At 38.9% G+C, this 26,841-nt stretch overlaps 1 protein-coding gene across 8 annotated transcripts in view; it reads right to left on the bottom strand.

Moving 5' to 3' along the window:
- Positions 1–26,841, bottom strand: part of MBNL2 (muscleblind like splicing regulator 2) — a 173,014-nt gene that overhangs the window by 96,936 nt on the left and 49,237 nt on the right. For all 8 annotated transcript variants that reach the window (XM_017530051.2, XM_017530052.2, XM_017530049.2 and 5 more), the window contains exon 2: positions 21,717–22,492. In XM_017530051.2, coding sequence (XP_017385540.1) covers positions 21,717–21,890 — 174 coding nt within the window. In that variant the 5' untranslated portion in view covers positions 21,891–22,492. The remainder of the gene's footprint in view (positions 1–21,716; positions 22,493–26,841) is intronic.

The following is a 26,841-nucleotide window of genomic DNA, read 5'->3' on the forward strand; positions in this document are numbered from 1 at the left end:
GTGCCAAAGACCACTCCAGAAGCTTTGTTTTGTTTTTAAGAAATCATCTTCCAGGATTGTTTTAAGAACTGTATCTGTGGCCGGGCACAGTGGCTTACACCTGTAATCCCAGCACTTTGGGAGGCTGAGATGGGCAGATCACCTGAGGTAGGAGTTCAAGACCAGACTGACCAACATGGCGAAACCCTGTCTCTACTAAAAATACAAAATTAGCCCAGCGTGGTGGCACATGCCTATAATCCCAGCTACTCAGGAGGCTGAGGCAGGAGAATTGAATTGCTTGAACCCAGGAGGCAGAGGTTGTGGTGAGCCGAGATTGCATCATTGCACTCCAGCCTGGGAAACAAGAGCAAAAACTCTGTCTCAAAACAAAAAGAATGATGTCTAATATACTGAAGGAGATAGTTTACAATGTGTAGTATACCCTGAGTAAACAGCGCTATTATTATGATTTCTTCTATGTGTCTGTTCTCCCTCTCCTTTCAAGAAGTATTTTGTTTGTTTATCTATTTTCTTTTTTTAAATTATACTTTAAGTCTGGAGTACATGTGCAGATCGTGCAGGATTGTTACACAGGTATACACATGTCATTGCGGTTTCCTGCATCCATCCACCCGTCACCTACATTAGATATTTCTCCTAATATTATCCCCATTTATTTATTTTCTTTATTTGCTTGCTTATGTGTTTATTGACTTCTTGATTAATTGCTGCTCTAGCTATAGTTTAGCATTTTGTCTTTGCATATTGTTTCTGGCAGGCTTTGCTTGTTTAGAATGACATGCAGAGCCACAGTTAAAACTTGGTCTGCAGCTGCACTCAGATCTCTTGAAACTGGGAGGCAAACCATAAGAAAAGAATGGATAGCCAGACTCCTTCATCAACTCTTCTTCAACCTGCAGCAGGGCCTGTAATCAGCGTCTTAGTCTCTATTGTTGCATAGTGGTTTGATGGATGGTCCTGGGTGGGGCTACTTTTTTTTGGCAGATAACCATCTAGCAGGGAGACTTGGAAGATGGAGACATGAAGGGACAGGGACAGGGTGTCTGAAAGAAAAGGCAGCTTCATGGAGTTAGAGAAGGCAGAGTCAGAGATGGCCATGGCGCCCACTCATCCATTCCCATCCCAATTCTCCCAGTCAAGTCTAATGAGATGTTTTCTCTGACCTCCCCAACACCAAGTCTAAGTTGGCTAAGCCTGCAAGTTGTTTCCAGAGGACATGCCATAGATCTTACTATACTCCAGGATACATGGAGACCCTTCCTGGTACTTATCATACTGTATGGCAGTTGCCTGATACTCATCTTGACCCGCTCCTGACTATCAGCAATTTGAAGGCAGTAGTGGTGTCTTCACTGCTGTACCCTTTATGTCAAAGACAGAACTTCATGTAGTTAGGCCCTCAATAAATGCCCATTACATAAATGAAAGAAGGCAGAGACAGAGGAAGAAAGCAGAAAAGTTAACAGAACAAAGGCATTGAGGTAAGGCATAGGTAGAAAGTGAATCTGCAGAAGAAGTGAAAGAGCAACTTTGACCTTCAAATAGTGACTCTCCTTCAACAGTACCACTTGGACAAAAAGGCCAGACAGAAACTCAGACCAGGACAGGGCCACAGACAAGAACCTTAGACTGGAATGCCCTTTCCTATCTGCCTCTTAATCTACTTGATCTTGAACCATTTAGATAGGCCTATTGTGTAAATGGCAATGAGTCAGGTTGATCTCACCTTATCTGTAGAACTTTCTTCAGCTCCACAAAGTCAGACTTAATGTTTGGGGCCAAAGATCTGGAAATCTTCTCTTGGCCCAGCCTCCCTCATTTTCTAGAATGCATGTAGAACCTTCAAATAGACAATCTCAACTGATAATAGTATTTTTCTCTTTTAAGCACCTTTTTGCAACTAGCTCCAATTCAAATGATAAAGAAAAATTGATGGCATCCTCTTTACTATCTTATTAAACCATACTTCTATTAATAATGATTCACTGAAGGGCCATGAAGAGCTACACTGAAAAATTCTGTGGCATATTAATGTGCTGAGCATCATACCACACTTAGCTCCTGATATAATTTTAAGTTTCCTCTGGGGGAAAAAACAGTTTCTCTGGATTCTTTTTATAAAAAGCACCTTGAAAAAGCTTTCAGATACTCAAAGACATGAATCTTGTTCTGTTCCCTTGTGTATATCTGATTTAAAGGTTAATAAGTAATTAGGAAGAACACTCATCCAAAAATTACCAATTAATATGCCATCATTTTCATTAAAAATGCTATTAATTATATTGTTGTACCAATGTCTTGGACTGGCTAATAAAAAGTTACCTAAAGCGTTCTAAATCTTTTAGAGAGAAAGAGAAATGAATCAAAATCCATCACTTTCTAACATTATGATTTGGGTTGGAGAAATCAAACAAAGGAGAGGAAATGAATGTCTCAATTATTTAACGTGGATAGAATCTGACAGAGTTCCATGGTTTATTTTATGTACTGAGTCATTATTACTAAGAAAACCTAATAAGATATCTTGGCAGATATTTAATGTGGAAGTTTGACAAATAACAGTTCTTTGGTTCTTGTAATATAAAGCAGCTCTTTATAAATGAGATCATACTTTTGAACTATTCAGATATATTTTGTTGGTTTCCTAGGAGACTGTAAATGCAAAGTTATGACCGAAGTATGCTACGTATTTAAACTCTGTTCTATACCTTAAATGCTGGTATTAGTTACCTATTAAAAATTCACAGGATTTCAAAGTTGAAGAGTTCATGATTAAAATTGTACCATCACTCCAAGAACTCTGCTAGATTTAATGTATTTTAACCGTTTATGAGTCTCCCAACTGTTACTGTGCTCTCACCGTCCTCTCCGGTCATCTCCTGCCTGAATCAAACATCTATTTCTATAGTGATCATTATGGCTAAGCTGGGCAGCTGGGTAGGGTTTGATAAAGATGACTACCGTGCAAGTTGCAGCCCAACACCCTTTTGATATGTAATAAACTATACTGGGAATACTTGTCATGAATGAAATGAACCAAGTATGGTGTTAAGAACTACCAAATCAACCCAGGCACAAACTAACGATTTTCTGATGCATCACAGATATGTAATCGTTGCTAGGCAACCAAATATTTCAACCCTGGCACAGGGGAAAGCCTGTATTGCTAAGCTGGGATTGGCCACTTTAGCAATTATTTCTGCATGGGACTGTCTGTTAGTATCTTTAGAATAGAAAAAAAAAAAAAAGAAAAGAAACTCTTTAAAGACAATCTGAAGAATAATCCCAGGCTTGCACCTATTTGAGCAGTTCTTGAGATGGAAACTTTTATCCCTCAAGGCATGTTTGTATCTTCTTCCTCTTATTGAACAAAGATGTGTCTTCCCACAGATCTCATTCATTGGCCGTGTTCTTTACACAGAGCAAGTTACTTCCTCTTCAATGTACCAACTCTGAATATTTGTAGAGGGCTATCATGTCTTCTCCAAATCTTTCTTTCTCCAGAGTAAACACATCCAGTTCATTCATTTCCATTTTTTCACACACTACTTACTTTCTCCTCACAATGATTCCATAATATTTCAGACTGACAAGAACTGGGTGGTGGTTGTGTTGTTTATAGTTATAGTTAATGACACATAGGCTGCTGCATAGTTGGACGCTGCAGTTAGAATTGTCACAAGAATAAAAAGTCAAAGGGTGTAGGGCAGGTGCTCGATCTTTTTTTATCCTGACTTGGGAAATGCAATCTATGAGTTAACATAGTGTTTCTGCCTTATTTGAACATTGTATGACAAATGAAAACTTTAAGTAAGACCTTCAGGGATAGTTACTAGATTTATGCAGTGTAAGAACCATTTCAGAGTATGTGATATAATTATCTCAAGTAACGTTTTCTAAATTTGGCCATGCAGCTAAATTATTGGAGAGCTTCTAAAGATACAGATTACTGGATCCATACTCAGACCGACTGACCAGGTGCCTCTGTAAGTCCCCAAAGGAATAGCATTTGGCAGCCACTGATACAGAGTGAATAACATGAAGGTCTGTCTTCCCACTCAGCTAAATTCTAACTCACCCATAATGCTCTCTGCTATGACATTTTTTGGTTGTTTTTGCAGCTAATACTTCTATTTTCTTAAAAAGTCTCTTCAGCTAATAACTAGTACATATGGTTTAGTATTTAATTGTAAATTTTGCATGGCTATTTATCTCCTAGTTAGTTTATAAAATCCCTAAGAACAAGAACTGAGTGCTACGTTTCCATGTGCCTTGCGAGGAGCATGGCACAATATTGAACACAGAGTCACTGGTCAATTGGTGAGGGGTTTTAGAGCCAGTGTGAGAAAAAAGAAAATAAAGGAAGGTAAATACAGGAGCTTAAGCAAGAAATGCTACACATATCAGTGAAACACAAGATTTCAATATTAATTCAAAATAAAAATCCAATTCAATGAATTGAAGCTTACATGAGATGAAAAGGTAGAAGAAAGTTGAAAATAAAAGAATGAAACAAGATAGCACGAAGAAAAAAAAGCAGGAGTGGTATACCCATGTTAAAGAATAAATTGAAGAAAATTGGGGACAAAGGGGGAAAGGATGGGAAGGGGGTGAGGGAAAAAAGACTACAAATGGGGTTCAGTGTATTCTGCTAGGGTGATGGGTGCACCAAAATCTCACAAATCACCACTAAAGAACTTAACAAATGTAACCAAATACCATCTGTTCCTCAAAAACCTACGGAAACAAAAAATATTAAACAAAAACAAAAATAAAGAATATACTGAAAAAAGGTTAATTGCATATTGATACAAGACAGAGCCATAAAAAAGCTGAACCTCAGGAAACACTAAGCTCAGAATAACACAGTATTATTCTATGAAATACAAGGGAACGTGAGGAGTATTAAAATTTCTTGCATCACCATAACTCTCTGGCAGGCCAAGGGGACAAAAAGAAATAATTACAGACATAAAGCACTCGAATTATTTAATGTTTGGATAAATATCTGCACATTGATATAACCTTGTACCTTAAGAACAGGAAATGCATCTTCTCAGGTGTCGTGTACCAGGTACAAACGTTGATCATAATCAGGACCAAAAAATACTTCAGTGCATTTCTAAAGTAAAACTGCACCTTATTATCTTAATAATAAAATACTACTGCAAGCTACTGGTAGAATTTCAAAGGAAAAAGAAAACCCAGATTACTTGGATATTTTAGAATTGGTTGCATAAATAATGACTGAATCAGTCAAGCAACCTAGAAAATAACAAAAGTGAGAATATTATTTAACAAAAATCTAAGATACAGCCAAAACTGTTTTTTTTTTTTTTTGTAGTAGATTTACAGCCCTAAATACTTTACCGAAAAGAAGTGTTATGAGAACATAACTAAATATTCTACTCAGAAATTAGGGGCAAAAAGACAAAACAATTAAAAAGAAAGCTGGAGAAAGGAAATAATAAACACAAAAGTAAAAATAATAATAATGACGATGAGATAAAATAATTTATCCTTTGTAGAATTGGTAGTTAAGTCCAAGAACAGGTTCTTCAAATAAAACAGACACACCACACTCTGGCAAATTTAATTTTAAAAAATAAAAGGAAAACAAATAAGTGATAAATTATCTACATAGTCATAGGGAGAAGACTGACTTAAAGACAAATAATTTTAAGTGATAAAATTGAAAATCTTGGTGAAATAAATAATTATCTGAGAAAAACGTAAATTGAGATGAACTTAATGCGAAAAAATCCTGTAGGAAAATAAAGAAGAAATTATAGTACGTATCAAGAAGTGACTGTTACTTCAAGTGAAGTTTTCAGAAATTTCGGGAGGACCTGGGCTCACTGAGGGAGGAATTTAGATCTTGACCACACTTTCTTCAATTTACTTACAGAAGTGGGCTTACACTTCATGTAAAAATGAGCTAGGTTTTTATTTAGAATTGAAATTGGAAATAAAAAATAATTCTAGAAAACAAATGATCAAATAGAACTTTCTGTTTAAAATGGCAAAGAAAAAGTTAAGGAGACTGAAGCCAATCTCAAGAGGAACCAAGGGAAATCTACAAGTGATAGGAGCTTCAATTACACAGGATACGTTTAGTAGGATTTTCTACAGAAGCAGTCCAAGGTAAGTCAGCTCAGATAATAAACCAAGTTCTCCCCAAGCTTGGCTTTACACCCAGCTCCCGAGTGGCTACCGCAAGAATGGCCTTAGAAAACGCTAAGGGTAAAATGACCAGCAGTGCAAATGGGGCCAGGAGAGATGTGCCGTCGTAGGAGGAAAGGGTTGTTTACTCCCTCTTGGAGCAATCACTGTTTTTTTTTTTTTTTTTTTTTTTTTTTTTTTTTTTTTTGAGACAGTGTCTTGCTCTCTCACCCAGGCTGGAGTGAGTGGCATGATCTCAGCTCCTCAGCTCACTGCAACCTCCACCTCCCGTGTTCAAGTGATTTCTCTTGCCTCAGCCTCCTGAGTAGCTGGGATTACAGGTATGTGCCATCATGCCCAGCTAATTCGTGTATTTTTAGTTGAGATGGAGTTTCACCAGGTTGGCCAGGCTGGAATTGAACTCCTGATCTCAAGTGATCCACCTGCCTCGGCTTCACAAAATGCTGGGATTACAGGTATGAGCCACTGCACCTGGCCCAAGGAATCACTCCTGATGCCACAAAGGTAAAGAGCGAATTGAGATGGGATGTGTATTACTTGATCCTTTTAATAACCTGTCATGACACATCATCTTTTCTAATATTAATAATTCTACCTCAAAACATATTGTAAATCCACACATCTCCCTACCTCTGCCCCCTCCACCCCAGCTGGGCAGCATTGTCAGTAACGTGAGTTATGCAGAGGCTTTGGAATGGAATGCCTGGTCCTGCCTCCTCCTCTGTGCCGACCGGCCTTCTCATAAGACAGATCAGAGCCTGTCATCACTGTGCTCAAATCTTAGTGCTGAGCATAACATTCAAACACCTACACAGCTTCTCTCTTACTCATAATGTCAGGCCTCTTGTTTCCAGGAATTGGCAAAGCACTTTCATCTCCAAGCTTAGAGCTTTTTCCCCTGTGTCTGGGAAGCCTTCCTCTCTTCTCCTTCAGGTCTCAGCTCAGAAAGCAGCTCCTTGGAGAACACATCACAAGCCACCTTTCTGTGAAAGTCTTCCCCCATCACAATGTTTTCTATCAGAGTACCTTGCTCCATTTCCTTTCTAGTGCTTCTCATAGTCTGTAAATAAATAATTGTTGGGTGAGAAAGGGTTGTGTCTACTGATTTTTTGTGTGTGTCACTTCCCACTAGAGTGAAAATCCCACCAGGTCAAGAAACTTGTCAGCTTTTAGAACATGCTGTGCCCACTGCCTGTCATACTGGGGCACTCCAAATTTCATAAATAAATTATACAATTTTCAGAAATTTTGATTATTTTATTAGTTTGTTTACTTTTGATAAAGAGCAAACTGAGGCACAATAAAATTGTAATGAGCTTATTTGAGCAAACAGTGATTCAAGAATTGGGTAGCTCCAACCCAGAAGTGGTTTGGGAGCTCCATGAGGGACTGTAAGGGGAAGGCTTTTATAGGGTAAACATGGAAGTAATGCAAAGAAAATATTTGACTGCAGAGAAAATATTATACAGTTGCCTTATTTGATCCATCCTGTTGGAAATTCCCTGGTTATATAATGACATACTTGTTTGTTACCTCTGATTGATTGGAGGTTAAGTTGTATTCTTTAATATAGGCAGTTACAAGAAATTGCTCGAGCTAAGTTTTATGTTTGCAAATCAAGCAAGGTTAAGGTCGCCTCTGAGGTCTCGCTGACTATGTCTCCTCACGGTTTCTTTAGGCCTGGCCGTCTCCATTTTAATTTACTTTACCACTGTGTTGGAATGTTGCTGATTCCCCCATTAGACTGCAAGGTCCATGAAAGCAAGCTTCCCGTCTCTTCTTTGGTCACCAAACACAGTGCCTGACACTTAAGAGTGGTTCAACAATTATTTGTAAAATAAATAAATGAATAAAGATATTTAAAGTTCCCTAGAAAGTAAAATGTCTTTCTCCTTGACTTTATAGACCACTCAGAAGATTCTGGACCCCCTAGAATTCTTCAGTAAGATATTTTTCAGATATCCCAGCTCCTGTTAACAACCGAAAGTTAGAAAGAATGGAGAAGAGGCCGTGTGATTTAAATGCTTCCAATGAGGGCTGCTACTGATTAATTTTAGATCCCAAGCATCTGGGTCAGTGCCTAGTTTCATGGCAGGTATGCAAATGATGATTTTAGTGTCATTATTAATGATTTTACTAAGAGCTGGGAGCACTTAAAATATTCCTCCGAATGAGATTTGAGATGTAGACCAGATGGTCACTTTTTAAAAGCCTCCAAGTATTCTATTCTACTTTACATTAAGATTGATTATGAATGTACCTAAGCACCCACATCATTATTCAGTAAAAAATTAGACACATTATATATATTTTTAAGAATAAGAAATGCTCCATTAACATGATGATAATCTAAATGAAATACTAACATCCCTAAAGTTGAATCTAGCCATTCTATTTTGCTTTAACTAGGTTAAGCCCTCTAAATCATTTTCTTTTTCTCCTTCCCTGGCAATATATCATGTTCTATGGGGCTTAATATTGTGTGGGTACAACCTAAAGCATAAGAAAATGGCTTCATCCGTCATAGCTCCAAAATGCTGTTTGGTCAGGCAGGATTAGGTAAGTTTGATCACAAATAAATATGTCAATATCTACTCATTCCCCGAATCCCAAAGGTCAGTGCTCAGAGGAGGATTTGTCCTAGGAGTATCAGCTTTATTCTTCTTGGTCATGATGGTGCTGAGAAAGACTAATATACACTGGACTATAATCTTTGAGCCAGAGGAAATTGAATCAAACCAAGTGGAAAGAATGTGCTATTTAGTATTAGCAGGGTCAGTTAATGGAAAAATTGTAAAATAGGTGAAGTTCATCATTGGTCTAGCTTCTGCAAAACAAACCTGGTCTCCCCAGCTTCAGCAGCATGCCCCCTGGCCTTGGTTTAGACCCTGGCATTTTCTGCCAGCTTCTCTCGGCTTATTGGGGACTTGATCCTGTGCACTGAAAGAAAGCCATTCTAGGTCTCGAGGTTTCTGGCTGGGCTCTGTCCTCCCCACTCTCAAATGGATATTAGCTTATTTGATGGATCAATCTGTCCTCATTTGCTAACAGAAAAAGGCTAGAGGAACTTCTTGGGTCCTCTCAAGTAACGTGTGGATTTCACGGTGACTTTCTTAAGACAAACTCTTCCAGTGTGCATGACTCAAATGAGTGAGTCTGCTGCTATTGATTTCAGTCCAAGTGTTATGGACAGACAGATCCCTGCTTTTGAATTTTATACAACAGTAATATTTAATAAAAAAGAATGGGAACCTGACATAGAGTTGCCCATTTATTTTTTCTTTTTGCCAAGTAAAGGCATTATGGAAAAAGAACAAGAAGACTCACCTACTAAGACAATCATTTTATACAAGAAGTGAACATAGGCCAGGCAAGGTGGCTCATGCCTGTAATTCCAGCACTTTGGGAGGCCAAGGTAGGTGGATCACCTGAGGTCAGGAGTTCGAGACCAGCCTGGCCAACATGATGAAACACCGTCTCTACTAAAAAAAAGAAAACACAAAAAAATACCTGGGTCTGGTGGCAGGAGGCTATAATCCCAGTTACTCAGGAGGCTGAGTCAGAAAAATCACTTTTAACCTGGGAGGCAGAGGTTGCAGTGAGCTGAGGCCATGCCACTGTACTTCAGCCTGGGTGACAAGAGCAAAACTCCGAATCAAAAAGAAAACAAAACAAAACCCATAAAAATCACAAGAATAAGAAGCAAATAACCTTGGAATAAAAAACAACCTTTTGTAAAAAATTACAGCTACATCAAAGGACTAAGTTCTAATGTTCTATATCATTGTAGGATGAGTTAACAAAAATATATAAATTATGGTTTCAAATAGCTGGAATAGAGAATGTCCTAACAGAAAGAAATGGTAAATGTTTGATGGATATGCTAAGTACCCTGATCTGATCACTATATATTATATGCATCAAAACATCACTATGTACCCCACAGCATACGTCCATTTAAAAACACAGCCTTTAAATTGAATGAATCTACCTTAATGAGAAAAACGTATTTCAGTGTCCTTATTTCATAGCAGGCTAGTGCAAGTTTTATCAAACCCCAGCATCAGTCTCGGGCCAAGTTTTTGGGAACAGTGAAGTTGCCTGACAAGCCAATCCATGAATTTTAATAGCTCTAGCCAACACTTGTGAGCAAGTCTCCACGTGACCTGCTTTCAGGACAGCTGTAAACATGAGTGAGCCTGCAACACCTTTTGACTTGTAAACCAAAGAGCCTTCTTTGTACAAAGACTTTAGCACTGATGTTTTTCTGTCTGTACGGTAATGGGAAAAACTGAGTAATAGGCAGCCGGAAAAGACATTTGACTTTTATTGGAAAAGTTAGAATCTAAAAATTTAGATTCTAGGATGTAAGGATACATTTTTTCACTAGCAAATATGGATGTGCAGCCAGTAGCTGTCAGGGACAGGGATACAGTAACGTGGTTCCTGCCTCCCAGCCTCACATTCAGTGGAGGAAATAGAAAGTGGAGAGACGCGGTAGTTAGACAGCATCACGTCAAGGTAATTCCAGGCGTGCTTTTGTGAGCAGATGTGACATTTAAGCAAAGACCGGACTAACGTGAAGAACTGAGACTTGTAGTTCCCTGGGAGAAGAGCATTCCAGGTAGAGGGAACAGACAATGCCAAGGCCCTGAAGAATAAAAAGGCCAGTGTGGCTGGAGCACAGTGGGGGGTGGTGGAGGAAGAGGGCCAGGTGGCTAATCTGTGGGGCCAGAAATGCAGCAGGTGCCACATCACATAGGGCCTTACAGGACTGTGAATTTCATAAATGAAATGGCAACTACTGGAATGTTTTGAGCAAGAGACTGGCATGCTGTGACTTACGTTTCAAAGGGATCACTGTGTGTTGGAGTAGAGAAGTGAGAGCTACCAGCCTACTATAATAGTCCATAGGAGACACGACGGCGATTTGGACCAGGGCGGTCACGATAGAAGTGATGAAAAGTGCTGCAGTTTAGGATCTATTTTGAAGACGGAGGGAGTAAGACTCATAATGGATTGGACATGGCAACATCGACGAGGAGAATGTAGGCAGGTTTCAAGGTATTTGATCTGATCCACTCAAGGAATGGTACCCTCTACTGAGAATGGGTCCAATGGGAACACTAGGTTGAGTGGGGAATTAAAAAGTCGTTAGTGGACATATTAAATTTGAGATGTCATTTAAATGAATATCCAAGTAGATATGCCAGGTAGGCAGTTGAATACGTAAGACTGGAGTTAAGGAGAGAAATCAGGGCTGAGATAAAAATTAAGAAATATTCAGCATTTAGAAATGTTTAAGGTCGTTGGACTGGATAAAGTCATCTGACAGGTCAACTGGTCTGGTGGCTGGTCTAGCAAGTACAAAGGCTTTAAGGCAAGAACACAGTTGGTGAGTTCTAAGAAGAGTAAGCTACCACCATGGATGTGTAGGGAAGATGTTCAAGGACTGAGTCTAAAGAGAGTCCAGGATTTAGACGTCAGAAGGAAGAAGATTCAGGAAGGGAGACAGAGGAGTGGCCAATGAGGTGAGGGGAAAATCAGATGAGAATGAATCACCAAATCAGTGTGATAAAGACTTTCAAGGATGATTAAGAGCAGTTGATAAATTCACTATGCCCTCAATGATCTCTACTGATGGAAGAAGCAAGGCTGTTATATTCCCAATGTTTAGGAGCACCTGATCAATATTTATTTGTTTATTTCAGAGGTTAACTATGGCAGTCTACTGGCTAAATCCATCCTGTAGATGTGTTTTATTTGGATTCCAAGGTTTAAAAATATTTTAATTGATTGCCAAGATTCAGAAATTGGGAAAAATCACATCAAAATTTGAATCTCTATTTCTGTTTAACTGTCATTCAGATTATCACAAGGCAGGCAACAGCTGGCTATTGCTGAGTGGCAGCTGCTGTCTTTAAAGGGGTCATGAGCTCCTCAGTTAATTTTCTGCTGTCTCCAGCAATTCCTGAGTCTCCCCAACACTGAGAGCTGAGTCATTTGTTCGTATCACCTTCCTGGTTCCTTTGTAGTTTGTCCCCTTTTGTTTAGTTAATGAAAGAAAGAATGAATGAATAAATGAATGAATGAGTGAACTAAAGAATATTTACTGGTGAGACATCTGGATCCCAGGAAGGTGAAATGACATAAAGCTACATGCGACAAAGCCAGGGCTCAGATGCTGATTTCCAGGCCAGGGCTTTTTATTTTAAATCTTTGCTTCCTATTGTGTCATTTGTAATCCTAAAATAAAAACAAAAGTTTGACTGAAAGAAGGGTACTGACAAAATGCTTTTTCATTTTTAGAAAGAATATTAAACAAATCTGTAACATGATAAGTATTTCTTTCTCCTTAAGCCTTAATAAGAAACGGTTTCATAAGAACTGATACACAGACTAACAAAAGTTAGCATCAGTGCCGAAGGCAAAATGAGTAATAAACAAACATAACTATTAAAAATGCAATTAAAATAAAAATTGATATTGTACGCCATTCATTTGTAGGTGAAAATAAGTTTTGCTATTTTTCTCCATGAATTATTTTTACATGTTTTAACCAAAGAATGTAATCATGGAATGCCAGTTTGTCATCATTCTTTTTCGATTCAGTACCAAAGGCCCTCTGGAGTTTTGCAAACCTCCTCTCTCTTGCCAAATCCAATAATTAGAATTGAATTAGACTACAGTGTTGGATTTCTGGTATTTTCTAGGTGCATATATTATTTTAATGTGTTGAATTGTGTCCCCCAAAATATATGTTGAAGTCCTCACTCCCAGTTCCTCTGAACGTGACTTTATTTAAAAATAGGGTAGTTGCAGATGTAATTTAAGATGAGGTCATACTGAAGAAGGGTGGACCCTTAACCCAATGAAATTGATGTCCTTATAAGAAGGAGAAATTTGGTCACAGACTCAAACACCAGGAAAATGATGCAAAGGGAGACACAGAGGAAGATGGCCATCTGAAGAGGGAGGTAGAGATTGGAGTGATGCTGCCATGAGCCAAGGAACACATAGTGCTACCAGAAGTTGGAAGAGGCAAGAACTGGTTTCCACCCCTCTCCCCCAACTTCCCCAACCCCAGGGGCTTCAGAGGGAGCATGGCCCTATCACCACTTGGACTTCTAGTCTCCAGATCTGATAAAGAACATATTTTGGGTGTTTTAAACCACACACTGTGTGGTACTTTGTTACGACAGCCCTGGGAAACTGATGCAGAGAAGATCTTGTCTAACCCTCAACTGTAACTGGGCTAGAATGTAGGCATCTTGCTGGAGGAAGCTGTCTCCAGGAAAGTGGCTTTCTCTCTCCAGGAAAATGGCTTTCTCTATGGCGCATGTGTGCAGTTCCTCAGTGAGACATTTGGAGGTGCCTGATGCCCTGAAAATCCTCATTCCTTTGCTCACTCAAGGCACTGAAACTGATTCCACCTGCTCTTAAGGGGTCATGGTTCTGCTTTTATCCTGAAAACTATGGCTTCTCCTTCCTTAGCATAGAATATCTTGGTATTGGGAGAAATTTGGTTAATCTTGGCTCTGGGCAAATTTGTAAACTAACCCAAAGCATTCTTTAATGATCATCGGAGCTTCTTAAATGTTTCAGACTTCTCTTAAGATGAAGATTTCTTTTTTTTTTTTTTTTTAATTGCATTTTAGGCTTTGGGCTAAAACAGATTTACAAGAAAAAAACAAACAAGCCCATTCAAAAGTGGGCAAAGGATATGAAGATGAAGATTTCTTAACTTGCAATCTGTAGACAATTTTTAGAAGCAAACATGAAACCCTTCAGATTGTGAGATTGTAATAGTCTGTGAGTATGGATACTTTTCTGGGTAAAGATTTCTTAGTTTTGATTAATTCTTAAGGTATTATACTTGCCTAAACCTGAAAAACAACAAAAAAGAAAGGACTAGGAGCTTGGGCCATGGTGGTCAGGTTTGGTGCCTGACGAACAAGGCACTTGGGGGTGGGAGTGGATTCTCATAGGAGGGCAGGAGTCTGAACTTAGGCACTGGAGGTGACAATGGGCCATTCAGGTGGGGGTGTTCAGTAGGTGGCTGGAGCCATGGTGGTGGCAAGTGAGGGCACACACCCAGATTTGGGATTCATTGCCACAGAGGTGGGAACAAAATGCATGAAAGCAGTTAAGCTTTCAGAGCTGATGACTGAACATGAGCTAGGAAAGGCTGATCCTGAGTCTTGGGGAGCCCCCACACTTAGGGAGCAAAGGGAGAAAGAGGTGGCATTAGAGGGAAGTAGGAAGGGAGGTGAGCGTGGTGAAAGAACTGGGAAAACAACACAAGAAAAGGCAGCAGGAGAGAATCCTTCTCGAATGACTAAACCTGCAAAATGAAACGGAGATGTTAAAGGAAACGGTGAACAACCTGAAAGGAAGATTTTGGCCTGGAGATCACTGACAGAACAGCACTAAGTCCATTTGGAAAAATTGTGAGGGTTTCTTTGTTCACGAATGCATTCTCTGGGGATGACTGCACTTCTGCTCTGTGCCAGATGCCATGCCAGGTGCTGGGGCACAAAAATAAGTAAGACACAATCCCATCTTTCAGAAGCGTATGGGCTTCCACTGGGCATGGATTTCCAGGCGTAAACTATGATATGGAAGTCTGAAAAGTGTCCAGAGAGGGTGCACAAGGGAAATGGTTGATATACCCAGAACAGCTGAAGCCAGATGAAAGGGAGATGGACTTGTTTTCAGGAAACAATTGGTGGGTCCAAGAATCTTTATGCATGAACCTGCCTATACTCTGTTATACTATAAAACTGACTTACACGTTTCAGAATCACATGGGAACACACACACCAACAACGCCTTGGACAAGAACCATTTTTGTTACAAGACTTGGTAGGTGAAGGTATAATATTTATATACAGACACAAACAGAAACAAATACAACATATGCCTTACTTTCTCTTGTAGTGTCTCTGTCTTTGGAAGATTTAAATTTCTGCTATCTAAACATGTTTACTCCTGGGGGATTCTATTTTAGAATGGTTTTTGATTTTTGTGAGATGAAGTCTTGCTGTGTCTCCCAGGCTGGAGTACAGTGGCGCAATTACGGCTCACTACAACCTCAACCTCCTGGGCTCAAACAATCCTCCTGCTTCAGCCTCCCAAGTAGCTGGGTTCACAAGTGCATGCCACCAGAACTGGCTAATTCTTAAAATTTATTTGTAGAGATGAGGTCTCACCATGTTGTCCAGGCTAGTCTTGACCTCCTGGGTTCAACGAACAAATCCTCTTGTCTTTGCCTCCCAAAGTGCTGGAACTACAAGTGTGAGGCACTGCACTTGGCCTAGAATTCTTTTTTTTTTTTTTTTTGTGCTTCAATTTTTTTTTTTTTTTTTTTTTTTTTTTTTTTTTTTTTTTTTTTTTTTTTTTTTTTTTTTTTTGTGCTTCAACATACTAACCTTGTTAAACACGAATATTATTAAGCTATTAAGAATTTTTAAATTAACCACATCAATGATTTATTCAGTAAGAGCAGTTAGCGGAATGGATAGTGCTGGCTGGGAGCCATGCTTACCTGGAGTCAGGCCCCTTCTCCACCATTCATGAGTTTGGTAGTCACAAGTGAGTTACTTAAATTTTTGAACCTGTATCCACATCTATAAGGGTGATTTAATGAATTTACCTGGCAGAGTTACTGGAATAGATAATGCATGCAAAGTACCTGGCATATAGTAAGCTCTATGTGACTACAATGATTGCTACTTATAATAAAAAATTTATCTGAGATTATATTTGCAAAAATCAGGCCAAAATTAATAATATAATTTCAAAAATACTCAAACAATTTCTGCAAAGAATTTGCTTCTATTTAGGAGCCCAGCAGCAATTTAAGAACATGAACTTAAAGTCTATGTAAATTACATATTGCCATCAGCTAACTTATAGACAGCATCTCATAGGTATATGAGCAACTTCCACTTGACATCTTTGAAATTTACACAGGATAGGAGAACAGGAAAAAAGTAGTTTCTGCATCATACGCAGCTTGAATTATCCTAAAGAGAAAAGCAAATGATTTACTTGACAATTTGTCAATGTTGCATTATACTTCCAGAGTCACACCTGCACCTCAAAATTCCTACACAGAACTCCCTGATTTTGAAATCCACTGGGATACTGACACCAGGACAATAGCACATGGCTGTACAGGCTGTCCACTGCACAACTCCAGGGGGTGTCAATCACAGAGACGGCGGTGCAGTACGCCCCTGTACAATCACATCCAGCAGCCCCGAGAGGCTCAAAAACTTTCCTGATGAACATACAGAACATGCAATTCAACAAATATTTATTGAGCATCTCTTATGTATGAGACAGTGTTCTAGGTTCCAGGAATATAAGAGTGATCACAACAGACGCAGTCCCCATCCACATGGAGCTTATGTTCCAGCAGAGTGGAGGAGGGAGACAGACAATAAACCAATAAACAAATAAGCTTCTCTCATATCAAACGCTGGTGTTAGGGGGAGCAGTAAAGACACGTGAGAAGGAAATGGGATCCCAGCAATGGCAGAATTACTGTTTGAAATAAGTCTGGCAGAAGGGCTTCATTCACAAGTTGGCATTTTTAATCAGAAACCTTAAGGAAATGAGGAAACATGCTGTTTGTGTGGCTGAGGCAAGAGTATTCCAAGCAGAGGAAAGAGCAAGTGCAGATGCCCTAAGGCAAAGCCTGCTTGGCATATTCAGGGGAGAGCAAAAATGCCTGTCTGGAGTGAGCTAGAGCGAGTGGTGGCTGTAGAAAGGAAGTCAGGTGGCGGGAGGGGGAAGCAGCTCTCCTAGGGCCTAGGCAGACTTTGCAGTGTTGCTCTTTACTCTGAGTGTGGTGAGAAGCCACTGGAAGATCCTGAACAGAGGAGTGACATCATCTGATGCAGGTGCTAAAAAGAATCTCACTGTACTTGAAATGAATTTTTATTACAAAAGATTATGTCTGAATTTCTAAAAACTGTCTGAACAATTTTCTCCAATACTCTGTTTTTAACCAAAATTAGCAATCCTATTTTTAAAATTGTCTTTTTTTAAAAGCTGAGTGTGAATTCAAATGTTTAAGCAAATAAATACTTCATGAAAGTGGTAAATACTGACACTTTTAGTCTTAATAAGCATTAAAAAGTTAATTTATGCGCTCCCTTCCTGATGTTCAATTTGCCAAATGGTTTATATGAATTTCTATCAATTACAGGAAAAAGAATCTGAAAATTCTCAAACATTTTAGCTGTGAGGAAAAACGTTTCATGGATCATAGAAACACCAGAGACACAGTTTACATGGTCAAGGCCTCTGCTCCAAGGGAGATGATTGCTCATGAAATAGTTTGCATTTTGTCAAGTTAACCTAACTCGTGAAACACAGCATTCTAGAATGTAATCTGGCCTTCCAGAAAAATTGTTAGACAATGTCTACTGTTCATAATAACATTGAAACTTCCAAAAAAAAGCATGTTGCTTGCATGCTCAGTGTTTTACATAAAATGCAATGAGGTATGTGAATAATGCGCAAATTTCACAGTAAGAACTGTAATATATTTTCCAAAACATCTTTTATAAATGCATTTATATATGTATAATTTTCATTCCAAAGAGCTCAGCAAATCACTTTCCACTAACAAATTTAGTACATACTTATGGAAAAGTTTACTCATATTTGTAAATAACATATAACAACAATAAAAAGAAAAGACTCACATTGACTTGTCTTCATACCAACAGGCCAACACACATTCCTTTCACAGTTATAAATATAAATAAATACTCCATAGTGTTTGCAGAAAATATCTTATAATAAATAATAAAAATATTGTGCCCCCAAATCTTTTTCCATGTCATGACTAATTTGTATAATTGAGGTACTCGCATTCACACGGCTGATTCTTAAAAGTTTGAACTTGTTAAGGGTTGGACATGAAATCTTGCCTTTAAAGCTAGTCATCAAAATCAGTGGCTATCCTGGGATACTTTATTACAAAGGGAAAGAAACTAATATTGCCAGGTCCTAACTTGTTCAGCCCTGGGCTAAGCATGTGGGATGCCACAGGTCAGGTAGTCTTTGAAGTAACCTTATAAGTGGGAATTACTGTATTGATTTTACATAGGAGGAAACTGAAACCAACGAGGTAAAATAACTCGTCCCAAGTGATGTAGCTTGCCTGGGTCCCAGCCAGGCTTAGTCAAGCCCTGGTCCATCTGACTTCAAAGCCCTTGCTAGTTCTCTCTGTTGCACACTGGTTCTCTCTGTTGCACACTGAGTAACATTGTCTTTTTAAAATCTATTACGAAATAAAGTTAAACAGCTTCATAATTATCATTGTCATTATTTTTCTTTTTAGCTACTATTTTTTGAGTGCTTTTCTAATTGGTCTGTTGTGTGGAAAGGGCTTGCAATCCTCACAGGGACCTTGCAAGGTGAATCTGCCAGCGAGTTGCTACAGACCGTGCTTACTTCAGCCAGTTTCTCTGCTGAATATCCTACTTTTACTGATGAGGAAACCAAGTCAAAAAGTCATAGATGACACACCCAGGTGGTTGAGCAGGTATTTAGACTCAGGTCTGTCTTACTCCTCTGCCTGTGTGCTGTTTTCAGATTCTTTTCAGCTAGACAGGTTTAAAAATGTATAATGCTGCACTCAGATTAAATAACCTGAAATTTTACAATTCTGAAAGGGAACTGATAACTTAAGGCTCTATATAACCATGCTTCAACACCTCAAAAAGGCTCCAGCAGGCACTTCTGAAAACGATTTTTAAAGCCCCTTTCTACTTGAATGGTGTTCAATATTCTCACAACTTGGCTCATGATTTTATGCTGAACAAATGGTTCGTGATCCTTTATTCTGGGGGCTGGATTCCTCAAACAAATGTGGTCCTAGTGAATCCGCAGTGATGGGATGAATTACAAGGATCTAGGCGTTGTTGCCCAAGTGATAGTCATGAAATACTTGGCCTTAATAGGTCAGGAATTATTTTCCCCATGTTTCTCTAATTTGCCAGGGTTTAAAAAAAACTGGCAAAAATTGTGATGTTTATTAAATATCCAATTGGAGAAGGCTTGGATTAATAAGATGGAGAAATTGGGGATGACCTGAAAAATTAATTTATCATCACTGACCTGTTTTCATATCTTGAAGCTTTTATGATCTAGTTTTAAATCTATGCTGCCTTTTTTTTTTTTTTTTTTTTTTTTTTTTTTTTTTTTTTTTTTTTTTTTTTTTTTTTTTTTTTTTTTTTTTTTTTTTTTTTTTTTTTTTTTTTTTTTTGAGATGGAGTCTTGCTCTGTCACCCAGGCTGGAGTGCAGTGGCATGATCTCAGCTCACTACAAACTCCGCCTCCTGGGTTCAGGTGATTCTCTTGCCTCAGTCTTCTGAGTAGCTGGGATTACGGGCACGCACCACAATGCCCAGCTAATTTTTTTGTATTTTTAGTACAGATGGGGTTTCACCATGCTGGCCAGAGTGGTCTTGAACTCCTGACCTTGTGATCCACCCATCTTTGCCTCCCAAAATGCTGGGATTACAGGTGTGAGCCACTGTGCCCAGACTACCCTGCTTTTTCACAGTGAATGTTTCTATTGCTGATAATCATAGAGGCAAATACAGATTTGGTTTACTTTTTTGACTAAAGGGAAAAAAAATACTAATGTATAACCATGCTTGTACTGTTATTGTTTATATGAATTGTGATTTATCCATCTATTCATTTCCATTTTAGGCAAAACAATTCATCATTTTAAAGTCTACTCTAATAAACCTTTTATGATAAAAAGGAATAAAACCGGAGTAGGTATTGATGTAGATAACAGATCTAATTTGTCAAAATTTCACTCTTAAAAGACTACTATTGGGCCAGAAATACATTTTTCTGCTTTGAGTGTACTGACAAATTTTCCCTTTAAGATACATTAATACTTAAATATATAATTTGAAGTCTTATACAAATTATAAATTTTGACTTATGTCTTACAAAAGAGAATTTTTTACTTAAGATGAAATTCTCCCAAAGGACAACTCAGTCTCTTTTTAACACCCAAAATGGGCTAAGGTCACTAAGGCTGAGGCAAGAGAATCACTTGAACCCAGGAGGCGGAGTTTGTAGTGAGCTGAGATCATGCCACTACACACTCCAGCCTAGGTGAAAGAGCAAGACTCCGTCTCAAAAAATTTTGGAAACTAACAGCTCTATAACTTCTCAAATCATATGTCAAGAGCATCGATAAACACTTTTCTTAACTGTTTGTTAAACTTACTGAAGTCTTGCAGAGATGCAAACGCGAGCTCTTTTACCCGATGTGCCTTACTTATTGCTACTGGAAAGAATATCATGCCTGCAGGGCTGCCCTAGACAATCTGGGATTCATAATGTTAGGGCTGAATATATCCCACAGCATTATGGCTTCACTCATGCCACTTCTAGATCTTTCATTAAATTCTCTCTATCTTCCTAGCTCCACCCAACTTAGTATACAACTCAGATGCTTTGAATCTCCAAAAACATTTCTTGAAACAGTCTGTTGGAAACCAACTCTCTTTTATGGAATCCATAGAAATGTTTTTGCTATCTAGTCCTCCCACAAGGCATGTGTCCCTTTATTCTTGCATTGTAGATCCTTGCTGATATGCTGTATTTTCCCTGCCAGACAGTAAGCTCAACAAGGGTGCCATCCGAATCACTTTAGTTTCTTTTGTCATATAACTCACATGAAGTTGATTCTCAAGTATTGAGTATTAAATGTGTACTTAATAATTTCTGTTAGCCAAGACACATTTTCAAAGAAGTGTTTTAGGAAGTACTCGGTCAAGAAAAAAAAAAGCCATAAGAATAAAAAACTCTTCAAGAGCTAAGTCAGAATAACTGGCACTTAAAAGTGACACATTCAATTTCTTCACCTTTATATAACCTCCAGAAGATCAAATGTTGATAAAATATTTATCTTCAGTTGTCACAAGCCAGACTTTGATTTAAAACTCTTGGGTACATGAATGTCATGCCAGACCAGAAATACATCATCATGTATTTTTAATTTAAACACTGGTATGTAAAAAATTTATATATGCCTGATATGAAAAAATCTGAGTGAAAATCTCCTAACAGTCACCACAAACAAGAACACAGAATCTAAAAGCAATTTTTTTTTTTTTTTTTTTTTGAGATGGAGTTTCACTCTTGTTACCCAGGCTGGAGTGCAATGGCGCGATCTCGGCTCACCGCAACCTCCGCCTCCTGGGTTCAGGCAATTCTCCTGCCTCAGCCTCCTGAGTAGCTGGGATTACAGGCACGCACCACCATGCCCAGCTAATGTTTTGTATTTTTAGTAGAGACGGGGTTTCACCATGTTGACCAGGATGGTCTCGATCTCTTGGCCTCGTGATCCACCTGCCTCGGCCTCCCAAAGTGCTGGGATCCAAAAGCAATTTTTAAACTTCTATAAAAGTGCAATGAAAAGCCTTCTGTTTGCAAGTCCAATGTGGTATTGAAATGACACACAAAACACATTCTCTTACCTTTAGGGAATCAAAGCAGGCAATTACTCTTCCATTTTCAACCTGACAACTTTTGGGGGGATGAGCAAATTTGCATTCTTCATCGGAGCGTGAGCATGTTCCTCTTTGAAACTGTCTGCAGACTTCTAATGTCAGCCATTTTGTATCTCTGACTGGGGCAACGTTCAAAGCCATGATGATAAAGTACTTTGGACTGTTTATTTCTGTTAAATGATGAAATCAATCCAAGTTCTAATGGTTCCAAAACTACTGTTGTGAAAACTCCCACATGTAAGTCTGAAGGTCAGTGATAAATTGCTTAGTGAAGTCCAATCCAGGGAACAGGATGATGAGAGAATTTATGGACGGGCAATCACTCATCAATCAATATGTCCCACTTGAAGACGGCGGGCCGCAATAAAAGCATGCTCAGTGTCATCTCTGGCTTTCAACGTCCAAGCCTCTTGACTGTTTTGCAGATACACCTGTTTTTAATAAAGTGACATCAATATCATGGCACTCCTTGGGAGAATATGTATGCTGACGCTCACAGCTATTGATGATGTTGGAAAATAAGACACTCAGATGTTCATATTTTAGCAGGATGTTTTTCTTTCCCCTTTTTAAATTCTGAAATTAAGCAATTGGCAAAGTCAGACAACTGAGGTATCTTCATCCACTCATAAGGTCAGGGTAAAGTATACTTGATAGAATAGTGAGATGTGAATACAAAGAAAGCTCCCAGGCTGCAGTTTCCAGAGAAAGTGACTTCACACAGGCACTTTTCAATCATGAACCTGCAAAACAGAAATGAAATATCAACTTTTACGCAAACTCAATGGAATCAACACTTCAATGAACTATGGAATTGCTATCTAGAATTTGCAAAAGCACACTTTAAAGCTTTGAGCTTTGAGTATAGTGAGAAAAGTTAGGCATTAAAGAAAGAAAAAAAAGAATACGCAACAGAAACCGTATTGCAGAATGGTCTAGGCAGCAATCCAAAAGTTAGGAATGACTCAAACAGATGAGTGTGGCAGACACAATAATTAGGCCTTCTGAAACAATCCCATCTAATGTGCTTAATCGCCAAAACAGTGTATTAGGACTGTGACTTCCAATTAATTTCACATTTAGGCCATTGATTTTATTGTTGGGAATGCAATAAACAATTATTTGAGATGTGTCCCCCCTATGTAATAAAGATATTGTCATTTTGGATGAAGTGTGGGCTCTTTCTTCTTTACGTTCTTCTAATTTACAGAGATGTAGACTCGGAGATGAGTAGGTAGGATATTTTTTCTCAGCTATCTTAATACTTCCTCTCCACCATGACTTAACTAATGTTTACCTTCCTATTTCCACTGCAAGCACTCACAGGGCAAAGACTATTCTTTGTAGTTTTCATTTCTATATTCCCAATGCCTTCATCTATGGCATATATTATTAGACCCTCAAGAAATTATTTATTGACCAATTAAACTGATGGCTAAATGCATGAACATAAGTTAGTTTTAGTTGAGTTCAGTTTAGTTTTTAACTGAGTCATAATCTAAAAATGCTCTGTAGTATGAAATTCTGGAGTTAAAACACATGGCTACAACAAAAATATAGTCAGTAAGTTCAGATGCCTAAAATAAGCACCTTCAGTTTCTTTTTACTTTTCAAGGGTTATGAAATCGTTAAACATTAAAAATTTACAGTTACTGGGACAAGCATGAATAAAGGGCTGACGTCCAGAAGTCGATTATTTTCATAAATTGGATATGCCACAAATGACCTTACATGCTTGCTGAGCCTCTATGTCTTTCTAAAAATTTTATACCTAAGAAGAACTTAATGAAGACTAGAAGTAAATTATTTTAAATTGACAGGTACCAAATAAGTTCAGAGAGCAATAATTTTTTTTTTTTTTTGAGATGGAGTCTTTCTCTCTCACCCAGGCTGGAGTACAGTAGCACCAACTCAGCTCACTGCAACCTCTGCCTCCCAGGTTCAAGCAATTCTTGTTCCTCTACCTCCCAAGTAGCTGAGATTACAGGTGCCCGCCACCATGCCCAACTGATTTTTGTGTTTTTAGTAGAAACAGAGTTTCAGGGTTTCACCATGTTGACCAGGCTGGTTTTGAACTCCTGATCTCAGGTGATCTGCCCGCCTTGGCCTCTCAAAGTGCTGGAATTACAGGCTTGAGCTACCCTGCGTGGCCCAGAGAGCAATAGTTTTTAAGTGGTTCACAAGCGTTCCAGAAAAAGTATGTCCCCAAGTCAGCTGAGTTTATTTAACTCTGAGTAAACCAAGCCAGATGAGCTTCCTTGCATTAGGGCTTTTCTTTTTTCTTTTTTTGGGGACAGAGTTTCACTTTTGTCACCCAGGCTGCAGTGCAGTGGTGCAATCTCGGGCTACTGCAACCTCTGCTTCCTAAACTCAAGTGATTCTCCTGCCTCAGCCTCCCAAGTAGCTGGGATTACTGATGCCCACCACCAGGCCTGGATAATTTTTATATTTTTAGTAGAGATAGGGTTTCATCTTGCTGGCCAGGCTGTTCTCAAAGTCCTTACCTCAAGTGATCCACCCACCTTGGCCTCACAAAGTGCTGGGTTTGCAGGCGTGAGCCACTGCACCCGGCCTGCAACAAAGCTATTCTTGGCCGCTGTGTCTGACAGGTCCCTCATAAGGGAGGAGCCACAATGGCGTCTCAAGCTTATCTGACGATGGAACATTTATTTAAGCAGGACATCCCCTGGGACTGGTGGGAAATGCTACTTCAGTCCCAACAATTCTTTTAATTCTTAATAAAAGTGTTTGCATGAGTTATAATTGCATGTGCATTTAAGAAAGTTGGCAATCTTGAAAGCTATGACACATAGCAAACTTCAATTATAAAATATTTGAAGGATCCAGGCAGGCTCCTGCATGTCTGTTTGGCAATGTTGTATTCACAGAAGCTAATATCAACTAGCTTAAGTTAGGGAGCTTAAGAAGACGAGTTTAACAACCAAATTTACTATGGTTTGGGTTTCATAGACCAGCCTGGACTTGTATCTTCATTACCACAGCCCACACCACTGGCTCCCATGGAGAACAAAGGACAAGGAAAGCAAGGGACGAAGACACATTTCTGCCTGCATGAAGGGAGATGAGGCACCAATGACCAGGGGATTTCAAATGATGGACTGAACACACTTAGTGCTTGAAAAATATTACATGGAGTCCCCAGGTCCTCAGTACCAGGCCCCAAGGGAGATGCTCAACCTCAAAGGCAGCAGAGTCTCTCCCAAGGGCTCCATGAAGGAAAGAAAGAGGTAAACATAGGTACTGTTGCATAGATGGCATGAATAATCACTCAGCTATTCCCAAAATTTCCCCAGCAGCTATGCTTCCAATGCAGTTCAGTGAATGCTGTACATTTTTTATTCATACTTATAGGTAAGAAGACTTTTTTATTCCTCCTGGGAGAAATACTTCTTTTTCCTCCTAGGAGAATTTCCATTCCAACTTACTATGAAAATCCCACCAGAATGATCAGACTCTACCAAGATACACTTGCTTAAAATTATGTATTTACTTGAATTGATAAAAATTTTGTAGGTTTATTATAAACAAATGATATTTTGACATATGTATGCATTGTGGTATAGCTAAATTGAGCTAATTAACACATGCATATTTAGCATCTTTTAGTTGTGAGAACACTTAAAACCTTTAAGTCTGATCATGCCCTACTTGTCTTCAAGATAAACTTGATTTTAAAAGCAGGGATGGCCTTCCTTACACCTTTTACAAAAATTAACTCAAGATGGATTAAAGACTTAAATTCAAAACCCAAGACCATAAAAACCCTAGAAGAACACCTAGACAATACCATTCAGGACATAGGCATAGGCAAAGGCTTTATGACACAAACACTGAAAGCAATTGCAACAAAAGCCAAAATTGACAAATGGATCTAATTAAACTAAAACTTTTGGTCACCAAAAGAGACTATCATCAGAGTGAACAAGCAACCTACAGAATGGGAGAAAATTGTTGCAATCTACCCATCTGACAAAGGTCTAACATCCAGAATTTACAAGGAACTTAAACAAATTTACAAGAAAAAAGCAAACACTCCCATCAAAAAGTGGGCAAAGGATATGAACAGACACTTCTCAAAAGAAGACATTTATGCAGCCAACAAACATATGAAAAAAAAATCAACATCACTGATCATCAAAGAAATGCAAATCAAAACCACAATGAGATACCATCTCTTGCCAGTCAGACTTGTGATTATTAAAAAGTCAGGAAACAATAGATGCTAGCAAGGTTGTGGAGAAACAGGAATGCTTTTACACTGTTGGTGGGAGTATAAATTAGTTCAGCCATTGTGGAATACATTGTGGTGATTCCTCAAGGATCTAGAACCAGAAATACTATTTGACCTAGCAATCTCATTACTGGGTATATACCCAAACGAATATACAGGTATTGATTGACTTACAACCTATGCAACTTACGACCACTCGACTTTACTACCACAATCGCTAGCTACGACTGCTCCACGTCTGGCAGCGCAAACGTTGCCCAGCTGGGCGTACAACAGTGCGGACCAGCTTCCAGCAGCACTACCATCTCCGCGTGCATATAGCCTACTCAACTTATGACCAAATCGTGTTACGACTGGTCTGTCGGAACCAACTGTGGTCGTTGAGCACTAGCTGTAAATCATTCTACTATAAAGACACATGCACATGTATGTTTATTGTAGCACTATTTACAATAGCAAAGACATGAAACCAACCCAAATGCCCATCAATAATTGACTGGATAAAGAAAATGTGATACATATACAACATGGAATACTATGCAGCTATAAAAAGGGATGTGATCATGTCCTTTGCAGGGACATGGATAAAGCTGGAAGCCATCATCCTCAGCAAACTAACACAGGAACGGAAAACCAAATGCTGCATGTTCTCGCTCATAAGTGGGAGTTGAACATTGAGAACACACGGACACAGAGAGGGGAACAACACATACCAGGATCTGTTGAGGGGTGGGGGTGAGGGGAGAGAACTTAGAGGATGGGTCAATAGGTGCAGCAAACCACCATGGCACATGTATACCTATGTAACAAACCTGCACATTCTGCAAATGTATCCTGTTT

Source organism: Cebus imitator, unplaced genomic scaffold, assembly GCF_001604975.1.
Source record: "Cebus imitator isolate Cc_AM_T3 unplaced genomic scaffold, Cebus_imitator-1.0 Scaffold62, whole genome shotgun sequence".
Classification (NCBI taxonomy): Eukaryota; Metazoa; Chordata; class Mammalia; order Primates; family Cebidae; genus Cebus; species Cebus imitator.